Here is a 12722-nt window from a genome sequence, read left to right as displayed (position 1 = left end):
CATTTCAGACCAATCCTCGAAAGTTAGGTTGATAGCCGCCATCCAATGCGTAGCTCAACTACATGGGTTATCTATGGTCAGTGGGCATCTATTGTGACATTAAAGCAGTGCTTAATGTAATTGGTAATCACAACAGGCACATGTACCATAGACGAATACTTACCATATCCATCGGGACTATATTACTTAAATAAAGATCGCTAGAATAGTTTCCAAAAATCGCCCATCCAATTGGGCTTTTTAGTCACGTATTCCAACAAAAATCCGTCCATGGAAATACTTCGTATTTCGATCCCTTTCTCTCATCCAATGGATTTTGGCCCTCTGCTGCCACTTAGTAGTTTCATCAGTTACAATAGCTTCAAACTCATCTCCTCTCCAAGAGTTCACGTCTCGAGTCCTCTGTCTAGCTTTGTTATAATTTTACAACTTTATTGTTGGCATAATTTCTTTTTTTGAAAAACTTACATATATAGTTATGTAATTACAAGGGTCGTAATTTTGGTTTGTTGAAGTCAATTTTGATAATTTGGTCCTACAATTGAAAGAAATGATAATTTTGAGGACAATTTTAATAAAAAATTCATAAATTTTGACCAAAAAAATATATGTGTTATGCACGTAACATGCTAATTTGGGGATCATTTTCTAACAAGTTCTAGTTTAGTGCCGAAACTATGCTCCAAAAATTATGAGATTTTGAATTTTAATTCCACTAGAGTTGTTTTTCAGACAAAGGTAAGTTACATTAAAAGAAAGAATATAAAATCATCTTGTGACACACCGGAAGCAAGGGCTCCTATTCATTAACTATAATCCTCCAAGTCCTATAGAGAGCCTTGAAGTGATGGAACCAATTGTGTACTAACAATACCAAGTTTAATCTAATTTAATACAATGTTAGTAACCTCTACTGGACTTCGATCATTCCCTTGAAAACGACGTCTAGCATGACGTTCTTGCCAAGTGTGGTAGATTAGCAAAGCTAATAACGCAATGTACGCTTCATTGATCAAGTGCTTTTTCCACCACTTAGCCGCTGCCCAAGCAACTCCCAAGTTCCATTGATCATGCGGCCACTGGAGCTTGACTTGTCGTTTGCAATGGACAAGGCAAAAATCTAGCAAAACTGATTCGAAGTACAAATGTTGGCGCGCCTCTAGTATCTGATCTTGACAAGCAACAAAACTCATTCTCATGGTGTAGCCTCAACTTGTCGAGCATTTGTAAGCTTCTCTTGAATTGCTAGACAAAGCACAAAAGAGTTACGACGGATTTTGAAAGTTCCGTCAATCAATCTGTGCCACATGGGGTAATGAACTTTTGGAAACAAACGTCAAGCTAAAACTGAAGAGAAGCCCTGTGCACCACGCTTCCACTCCACAGCATCAACTCCACCATGTATAACAGGTAAGTGTCCAAGAATTGCAACAACTACACAGCTCCGAACTTGAGGCCATTGCCAATCCCCAACAACAATGACAGGGGCTTAGCCGTGGCTGGAGCTGAGTACCAGTGGTCATTTGCCCTCTGGGTAGTTGATGAAGCAAATCTCCTATTGCATGCACTGGATCATGACATAACCAAATTAAGGTTCCATCTCCAATATGAAAATGAAGTGCTCTTGCTGCACAACATTCCTGATTTTCAGCATCTTTTTCCAGCTTCACGTACCATTCATTGGGCCGTCTATAGTGATATATTATGTAACCGATGGCTTTTAATCCATCTAACTGAAACAGTAGGTCTGTCCGTCACCAAATCCCAAAGGTGCTTACCCATCAAAGGCTTATTCATTGGCATCAAGGCTTGAATACCCGACCCTCCCGCCTTTAGGGGCGAAACCAAGCTCCGTCGAGCCCTAGCAGCCGATAGGGCTTGGCTCGGACTTTGGTCTATTAGCCTATAAGGCCCTATGCCTATCCTTATCTTGCCTATTAATAAAAATAATAATGAATATATATACTAATTTATTTAAAAATAATTTCTTCCACATTTCATATTTAGTTTCTCTTCACTAGTTAGAACCACACGGTTTCTAATTAGCCAAGAAGACAAGTTTGCTATCTTGTTATTTGCTCAACACTAGATTATAAATCTTCTAAAAATTCCTCCTTCTTGTAAATATGAACCCGTCACTCGTTGTCGGAAAAATAATTTGTAAGAATTAATTGTACTTATATTATTGTATTTATTTAATTTATAATGATTATTATATTAATTTAATTTTTTAAGAATTGAATATTTTTAATTACGGTTAAATGCAAAGTACCCCTGTGTTATATGAAATGAGAAAATTACCCGCCTGTGAAAAAAATAGCAAATTACCCCTTTATATTTTTCATAGTAAAGCAAATAAGCCCTTCATGCAATTTCATGCCATTCACACGCTATTTTGGATATTTTATTTTTAATTATAAAATTATATTTACATCCTTATATTGTTGGATCGGCTTAAATTGAATTAGCAAGATCAATAGTCCAAATTAAATTAAAATTGATCAATGATCTAGATTAAATATATATATATAATATATCTAAATTACATAAAATTTAATTAAAAATTATATATGTATATATATATATATAGAGAGAGAGAGAGAGACGGGGAGGGGGGAAGGTGGGGGAGGGCCGACGAGAAGGGGTAAGGTGGGGGAGCGACGTCGCTGATAGGGAAGGGGGCGGGCTGGGGCGGCTGATTGGTGGGGGGAAGGTGGCGGGATGGTGGATGGGGGGGGGGAAGGGGGAAGCAGTGGTGAGGAGAGGGAAGAAGGTAGGGGCCGGCACCGACGAAGGAGAAGGGAGTCGGGCTAGGGCCACCAATTGGTGGGGGGAAGGTGGGGAGAAGGCGGCAGGATGGTAGATTGGTGGGGGGGGTGGTGGGGGGGAGCAGTGATGAGGAGAGGGGGAAAGGTGGGGTGGGCGGTGCTGGAGACGAGGAAAGGGGGGTGGGCGATTGGTGGGGGGGAAGGTGGGGATGGGAGGCGGGCTGGGGCGGCGAGGATGGTGGAGTGGGGGGGGGGGGGCGTGCTAAGGGAAAGAAAGGGTGGGGGAGGGGGTTTGTTTTTCTATTTTAATTTTTTTAAATAAAAATATGTATATATTATAAATATTATATATAATAATATTATTATATATTATATTTAAATATAAAATATATTTTATTCTTAAAAATCAATTAAAATCGCACTTAAAGTTCGTGTAGGTTACTTTCAGGGTCAGGGAGATAAATTACTTTATTTTTAAAAACACAAGGTGATAATTTGATATTTTTTTAGCACATGGAGATATTTTGCATATTTCATATATCACAGGGATGACATTCATTTTTTCCTCTTTATTCACCAAACCACTTTCAGAACTCGGTAAAAACGCCCTAAGTCATTTCTCAATTTCTTTGATCACATCTTTCTGCAAGAAGAATGATGAAGCCCAGTAAGTTGAGAAGGCAGAAAGCACTATTTAATTAACTGAACCCTTCCTGCAAATGACAGCAAGCTATTGCCTCATGCTGCAATTTGGTTAGCGATCAACTCCACCGGAGTTGTTATCTATTTATTTCCATAGTACTTGATAGTAAATTGTTAACAACGACTAATAAGAACTACAAGTTCTGTTAATGATTTTAGGAAAAAGTAAAATCCGCTAAATATGTCTAATTTTAATTTTAGTCCGATAATTATGTTCCAGTAACTTACGAAATTGTTTACTTTTAGTCATCTAAGAGATTTTCGGATAATTTTATCCCTATGCAACTTTTGAAGGACGGTTTTAGTTCATATGCACTCATAGGGGTAAAATTGTCCGAAAATCTGTCAGATGATTAAAAGTAAGTAATTTCGTAAGTTACGGAACCTAAACAAAAATGGATATAGTTATCGTACTAAAATTAAAATTAGACATACTTAGCGGACTAAAATAATACTTTTCCCATGATTTTATACACAGATGATGTAAAATTTATCAGGAAAAAAAAAAAGAACACTACTATACCTTATACTTCAATTTTTTATGATTGAAATCAGAGAATAAGGATGTTAACGACACTGTCACTCTCAAAATATATGCTCTTACGTCCAAGTAACTTAAAGCCTCTGATGTAAGGGTAAAATGTTTTCAAACACAGATTTCGCAAATGAAGAGGGCGCTGGAAGAGTATGAGGTTGATGATACCATCAAACTAATAATACTGAAGGTATGTGTCTGTTCGTTTTAGTTAATCATACATAATATATAATCATTTTACCATAATCTAAGATCATTTCTTATATTCGATTATGTTACTTATGCATTAAAATAGGAAAAATGGCGCGCGCACACACATATATATAAAATTATAATTTTGATCCTGTAATTTATGGGGATGTATTTTTAATCCTACACAAATGGTTTTTAAAAATTAGTCCTAAAACTTCAAAATTTAGGCAATTTTCATCATTTTCAGGCAAAATTGGTTGGAAAATTGCATGTGACTTGTAAATGGCCTAATTAAATTGTAATATTAGTACTATATATAACTTAGGTACTACACAAATTATTTTACAAGATGAAAATTACGATTTAATTGGGTCATGTGCAAGTCGTGCATATTTTTCAGTCTAATTAGCCGGAAAATGATTAAATTGCTAAAATTATATGAAGCTACAAGACTAAATTACAAAAATTAATTCGTAGAGAGCCAAAAATGCCACCCTTAAATTACAAACCTAAAATTGTAGCTTTTCTGTATATATATACATATATGTGTCATAGATACTTATACACACATAATGTAGACTGTTTCTTTTTCCCCCTTAAATTTAGAGTGTTTTGTACCTATTTCGATTTTCATTGTGGGGTAAATTTAGAGTTGATGATACATTCAAACTTATAATACTGAAGGTACGTTTGTGTTCATGATAGTTAATAATACATAATTTATTATCATTTTACCATAATGTAAGATCATTTCTTATATTCGTTTATGTTTGTTATGCATTCAATAGAGAAAAATGACACACACACTTATATATAAATATATATGCGTCTATAGATGCTTATACGCACATAATACGGGCAAAATCTTTTTATGGTCCTGTAAAAAAAGATCGTTTTTATTTTTGATATCATAATTATGGTGAGTGTCGCTTTTGATACCATAAAACACAAAAACACGCTTTTTTGATTTCAAGTTAACGACAGAGACCATGTGCCTCACACATGAGTGTTAAAGACCGTTATCTACTATTCACTCATGTGACTTTGACTTCAAAATCATGTTTAATGGTACCAAAAGAATAAAATAAATATTTTTTTGGTACCAGTGAAAGAAAAAAATATATTTTGACCAACTTTTGCCACAAACTATAAGAATTAAAATTTGGTCTAAAATATATTAATATTTGAGCACAAACTATTAGAATTAAAATTTTTGAATAAAAGTATTAGATAAATTTTATTTTATTAAACAATAAATTAATTTTTAAATTATAGTTATTTATATTAGAGATAAATATTAGAAATAAAACTAAAATTTATTTTTTACTTTTTTTTATCAAAGTTTATTAAAATATTTTTAGAATAAATGATAAAAATAATTAAAATATGCTAGAATTCAACTAAAATAAATAATTATAAATTATAAAATATTTTATTATTTATATTAAATAATTCTTTATGTTTTTTATTTTTTATAACTTATGGTCAAAGTTTATTTATTTTTTCAAACAAAATAAAATGTTAATTTAAAAAATTAATAGTTGCTACAATTTATCTCGAATGTAAATAATTTTAATTTAAAAATTAATTTATTATAATAAAAAGATATATCTAATACTTTTACCCAAAAACTAAATTTTAATTTTTATAGTTTGTGATAAAATATTAATATATTTTTAGATCAAATATAATTTAATTTCAAAAATAGTAAAAAAAGATCTTAAAAATTATTTGAAATACAAATAATTATAATTTTAGAGCTATTTTATTATATATTTTAAAATAAAAATTTTCTAATATTTTTATTTATGAAAAAAATAAAAAAAAATCTTATAATTTGTGTCAAAGTTGGTCAAAATATTTTTTTCTTTCAATGATACAAAAAAAAAAAAAACACATTTTTGGTTGTTTTGGTACTATTAAACATAACCTTTGAAGTCAAAGTCATGTGAGTGAATAGGAGATAACGACCGTTAACACCCATGTGCGAGGCACATGACCTCTGCCTTATTTTTATTTTTTATGGTACCAAAAACAACACTCGCCATAATTGTGATACCAAAAACAAAAATAACATTTTTTAAAGGGATCAAAATAGGATTTTGCCCCACATAATATATGCTGTTTTTTCCCCTTAATTTATAGTGTTCTTGTATCTATTTCGATTTTCATTGTGGGGTAATTTAGATTTAACCTTACCTAATATAAAAAAGATAAATTATAATGAATTTTTTAAAAATTTAACATAATTATAGATATGGTATTTTTGTCTGAAAAATTACCAATATATAGTTCTTGGATCTCCTTAGAAATATCCACTTTTCTCTTGCTAGTGTTCTTTTGGTAACACAATTTAAGAAATCGTAAAAAAAAAGTTGATGAGGTGAAATTTTCCTCTTGCCCTTCTACTTCATACAAAATTATTACAAAAACAAAAAAAAACAAGTAAATTATTTCATAACTTTAAAATAGATATAAAAACCTAACTAAAAATAACGAATTGAACTAGTTAATGGAAGAACATTAAAATTAGGGTACTAGTAATTTTTCAAATAAAGATAAGGTGTTTATAATTATTTCAAATCTCAGATGAGCTCGTCGTAGTTCACCCAATATAAAATTCTCAAAATTATATTATATGGATACTCACTAGAAATATAATTTTCTCTTATTGTTAATTACTATAGCAAAAAACAGCAAACTGTGGCAAAATACAAATTAATCACGACTGATCGTTGTTTTTGCAAGTGTAGCCAAAACATTAGCCATGACCAAAATTATGGCAAAATGTTTTAGATATGACCAAAAACCATGGCTATATTATCGTGGTAAAAATTAAAATTTTTGTTTTGATTTTATTTAACCGTGATTAATATAATATTGGTTTACCACAAGTTTTAAGCCGTGTCCATTTATAATATAATGAAAACTCAATTTTATCTCTTTTTGTAGCGAGCACATCAAATTTCGAAAAGTAGTTTTGATTATCTAATAATCTGAAACACAGGGACAAGGGAAGGCATTCTGTGCTGGTGGAGATGTTGTTAGATTTGTTCAACTCGTTTCGGAAGGTAACGACAGTATACATTAATGGCTGCCCGAAAATATTAAGTACCGAAGCAATATGTTAGAAATCTCTCTCTCTCTCTCTCTCTCATCTTAGGTAATAACTGATGCATATTCATAATGTAATTAATTATAGGACATTGGAGCTTGGCTGCCAGATTTTACCAGAAACAACTTTTGTTGGATTATCTGATTGCAACATACAATAAACCATTGGCAAGTTATACTTCTCTACTTCTTACATAATAGGGAAAATTATTATTTTCGTCCACTAAGTATACCTAATTTTAATTTTAGTTCGATAACTATGTCCATTTTTGTTTAGGTCCAGTAACTTACGAAATTTGCTTACTTTTAGTCCTCTGCCAGATTTTCGGACAATTTTACCCCTATGCAACTTTTGAAAGGCAGTTTTAGTTCATATCCACTCATAGGGGTAAAATTGTCCAAAAATCTGCCAGATGACTAAAAGTAAGCAATTTCATAAGTTACTAGACCTAAACGAAAATGGACATAGTTATCGGATTAAAATTAAAATTAAGCATACTTAGCGGACTAAAATAATATTTTTCCCTACATAATATATAAGTTATTCAAGAATCATTTTGTCATTTTCTTTTTGTTGTTTACCCTAATTGCAAAAGTTGAATTCTTTTAATTCTTCTTTGAAGGTTGTGCTGATGAATGGCGTGGTTATGGGAGGAGGTGCAGGGCTATCCATGAATGCAAGCTTCCGAGTCGTCACAGAGAACACTGTGCTCTTCCTCAACTTTTCAACTTCAAATATATTTTCCAACTTCCAAGCATATTTTGGTTTTAGCACTAAAATGGCAAGCGAGTTTATATATTCTGTCAAAACATGTCATAAAATATTTCAGAGTTTATAAAATTTTTTAAAAATTATTTAGTAAATTTTAAGCAAATAAACTTATAAAATCGAAAGATTAGTTGTTAGTAGCACGTAACCTCCTGTAGCTAGACAAAGGGTGAATAGCAATTTATCCTCCTTTGATATTGAAAATGAGCATATAACCCCCCCTATGAAAAATATAGCAATTTACCTTTCTGTACTTTTTAAAATGAAGCAATTTACCTCCTTATATAGGGAGGTAAATTGCTTCATTTTAAAAAGTACAGAAAGGTAAATTGTTGTATTTTAAAAAATACAGAGAGGTAAATCGCTATTTATTTTTTCATAAGGGAGTAATTGGCTCATTTACAATATCCAAGGGGTTGCTTGCATTTTTCCCGCTAGAAAAAAGTTAGGAGTTTCGTTCCAATTTATTTTAAAATCATATCGAATCTTTTCATAACTGACATTTTGTAAGCTTCGTAATCTTATTTTGTTAAATCGAATTCAAAGTTTTTGTATAATTCTATGATAACATTTAATATCTTGTAAATTAAAAATATTTTATAATATTATTTTATAATTCAAATTTTGCAATGATGATACAGGTGTTTGCAATGCCGGAGGCCTCGATAGGACATTTCCCTGATGTTGGTGCTTCATATTTCCTATCCCGATTGTCTGGACATTTTGGTAATTAATGCTCTCACAATTTATTTTTAATTAGACTTAAAATATATTTTTGATTATGGAATTTTAGTATTTTTTTTTTTTTGTAAAAGAATTCTGTAATGTTTTGACCTTTCGTAATTTCGGTCCTTCGCTGTCGGATTTTGCAAACGTTGCCTAATAAATCATGTACGTCTCTCGTGGTTCATTAAATTAGGACTTAATTATTCTTTGGTTGACTTTTGTCAATATAGATGAACAATTAAAGAAAAATGTGGTACATGATTTATTCCAACCACTTTCGCAAAATCTGGCACTAGAAGGACCAAAATTGGAAAATATCAAAATGTTATAGGACTCTTTTGCAACCCGTAGAAAGATAAAGGATAAAAATACTAAAGTTGCCAGGAGCACATAATTTATTCCGACAATTTTGCAAAGTTCGACATCGGAAGGATTAAATTGCAAAATGTCAAAAAATTACAAGACTATTTTGCATTTCTAAAATGATAGAGGATAAAATGTCAAAATTGTAGGATAAATTTTATAAGATAAATTCTCAATAAAATTATTATGTTATAGTTATAAGATAAATTTATAACTGAAAATATATTAACTTAATTTAATAGGTACTTTTGTAAATAATAAATATTATTGTTGCAAAGTAAACGCATATAGTTAAAAAATAACATATCTTTTCTCCACTTTAATTATTATTTTTATATTATAAATTATATTTTTCTCTACTGACAATATATGCATTCTTTTTTGTATAAGTTCAATTATATAAGTAAATTTAGATCGAGATAAATTATATAAATACACAACAAATACATAAAAAACACACACACATTATATGTATGTGTGTCTGTGTAGAATATACAATGACTAAAAGTCATAAATAAAAAATATATAATGATTGATTTACTTATATAGAGAAGTATATAATGCAAAATAAAAATTTAAGTTTGTGCATATAAAAATACATTAAAATAGATAAATATATTTATTTAATTTTTGCTTTAATTGGTGCTTTTTAGTTGTAAGTTAATATTTATTGTCAAATATTTGTTTAGTAAGGCTATTATATTCTTAATAAATATTATTTTACCTTGCTGATCACATTACAGGAACAATTAATGAAAATAATTGTTTTTTCTTTTCTCTTTCGATTTTTACATTTAAATATTTCGTCTTATTAATTAGCTCTAATTAGATAAACCATATATAAAATGAAAATACAATATTGTATATAGAATAAGCATAAATATTCTAGTTTCTAATTGAACTTTATTTTCATTAAACTTGGGGTTATACTAAAACTTTTTTGACTTATGAAATAATATTTTAATTTTTTTTTTGGTTGTGCAGAATTTAGAAAAGAAAAAATTTATTAAATGGTCATTTCATTTAGTTTTTATTTTCTTTTTTTTTTACTTCTAGTATTAACTATTTCAAAGTTATTTATAACATAATTTTCTCATTATAAAAATTTTATTTTCTTCAAATTGATTAAACCGATTACGAGACCGATTTACAATGGAATAATAAGTATTAAAATTTCTAACTTAGACGATATAAAAATAATTATTTCAATTTCAAATATTTAATCATCAAACTTCAATTTATTAAATATTTAAGAGTCCAATTGTTGGACACTATGAATTAGACATCCATGATTTTATTTTATTATCATATAAAATTGTATCTATTATGTAATTTTAATAAGATTATTTTCGTCATGACCACAAAAATTTAAAAACTAAAAAAATTTCAGGTTTACATATTTTATTTTAAAATTTAAATTTTATTCAATTAACTATACATAACACACATATATATCATCTTATCTTATAATCTAAATTATTTTGTCTCAATCTCCATTAGAATTCTATCATACCAGTTAACTTTATGTGTTTAACACCTAATAGAATACTAATTATATTATTAGTAGGAAAAACAATTCAATAATTTATATTTTGTATCAAGTTCATTTTTGAATTTTAATTTTTGTTTTTGTGAATTCAATGTTTTAAATATGTATTATATTAATTACAAAATGTATTAAATGAAAATTAGATTCATCATTAAAAGGATGTTTATTAAAAGATAATAGTATATATAAGTGAGAATTATTAAAAAATTATTATTAATTAAATTAAATTTAAACTTTCTTTTGATCGAGATCAATATATATATCATGTGCATAAAACTTTAAACGCGTTACGAAAGACCAACTCAAAAAATTTCATATGCTAAAATTGGAAATATGAAATTTCTTTCAATTAATTATAATAGTAATACGTTTCTTAATAAAAGTAATATTATTAGTCAATTAAGATCAAGAAAATAAAAACTATTGTACTAAACTAAATAATTTTCTTTCTCTAGGCTACTAGAACATTAAACTTATAATAAAAACAATATTATAGAAAAACATATAAATAAAAGATTATTCCATTAATCAATTCACAACGTATATATAGTTAAATAAAATAATTTTTAAAAATAAGTTTGGAACCTTTCTTTTGTACATTAGATAAAGGTCTTTTACAGTCTTTTTTCCTTGCTTTGGCATTTCTATGTATCTTTCAAATTCCATCATTAATTCTTATATTAGTGTTTTATGATTTGAGAAATATAATACAAAACATAGTTATGAAACTATAGGGAAAAGTATTATTTTAGTCCCTTACGTATATTTAATTTTTCAATAACTATGTCCATTTGTGTTTAGGTCCAGTAACTTACGAAATTGCTTACTTTTAGTCCTCTGGCAGATTTTCGGACAATTTTACCCCTATGAGTGCATATAGATTAAAACTGTCTTTCAAAAGTTGCATAGGGGTAAAATTGTTCGAAAATCTGTCAGAGGACTAAAAGTAAACAATTTCGTAAGTTACTGGACCTATACAAAAATGAACATAGTTATCGAACTAAAATATAAAATTAGGCATATTTAGCGGATTAAAATAATACTTTCCCCACACAATATAACAAATTATCAAGTCATTCATCACTTATCTTATTTCGCAATCTGATTTCGGCAATATACATTGCTGAAAAGTTCTTTCCATAGATATTATTGCCACAGAAAATGTCAACGCCAATTCAATAAAATGCCACATGAATGAAAAAATCTCAACAATCTTGATAGGAAGACTTGAAAAATCACGACAACTTGAAAACTCAAAACTTCGCCTCATATTGAAAATATATATTTCGAGTTACTTTCTTAATAAAAAAATATTATGAGAAGAGATATCATCATAATGAATCTTAGCAAGACGCATTTATAAGTTCTGTGGTCTCTTAATAGCAAATTTATCCATTCCCTTAAAATTAAAACCTTTATTTCTTTAATCATAAATTTCACAATCAATTTTTATATTTAAGTTTGTTTATTTGTCCACTTCAATAAAATATATGAAGAAACAAAAATATTACAAAACTAACCAAAAAGCAAGTTGGTCAAAAATTAAAATTAAATAATATAAAATACAAAAACAATAAAAATTTGAAAGAATTATTACCTGATGTTGATGGTTAAGAAAATTGTGAGACGGAGCAAACTTTTTTTCTTGACTAAGTGAAAATTATGTGGTTGTAATTACTAGTGGGGATAGAATATCTAAAAGTGAGGAGATGTGAGAAAATAGTTTTTCCAAAAGAAAATATAAATTTTTATTTTATTTTAATTTTTACAAAGCTTCTGCCTCCTTTGGTCGTTGAGTTTCTTGAGTCCCAATTCCTTTTTGTTCTTTTCCGTCAATTTTTCATCATATGTCAAGTTATTGGCTTACAATTTCAAAAAAATATATATCAAATTAGGTATTGGATCAAAGCCTTCGATCCAAAACCCTATCAATACCACTCGATGCATAAACTCAGACAATATGAAAAATAATTAATCATAGATTAGTAACCCTTGTCTTGGTTC

At 29.1% G+C, this 12722-nt stretch overlaps 1 protein-coding gene across 1 annotated transcript in view; it reads left to right on the top strand.

Annotated features, from left to right (window-relative positions):
• The window catches only part of LOC105172216 (putative 3-hydroxyisobutyryl-CoA hydrolase 3), a 38084-nt gene that overhangs the window by 12597 nt on the left and 12765 nt on the right, over positions 1 to 12722 (top strand). Inside the window, exons 6-10 of the mRNA XM_088886079.1 lie at positions 4127 to 4195; positions 7205 to 7268; positions 7400 to 7479; positions 7935 to 8018; positions 8722 to 8806. Of these exons, the coding sequence (XP_088742205.1) occupies positions 4127 to 4195; positions 7205 to 7268; positions 7400 to 7479; positions 7935 to 8018; positions 8722 to 8806 (382 nt within the window). The remainder of the gene's footprint in view (positions 1 to 4126; positions 4196 to 7204; positions 7269 to 7399; positions 7480 to 7934; positions 8019 to 8721; positions 8807 to 12722) is intronic.

This window comes from Sesamum indicum, linkage group LG10, assembly GCF_026168435.1.
Source record: "Sesamum indicum cultivar Baizhima isolate 11 linkage group LG10, ASM2616843v1, whole genome shotgun sequence".
Lineage (NCBI taxonomy): Eukaryota > Viridiplantae > Streptophyta > Magnoliopsida > Lamiales > Pedaliaceae > Sesamum > Sesamum indicum.
This window is presented reverse-complemented; position numbering and strand designations above follow the sequence as displayed.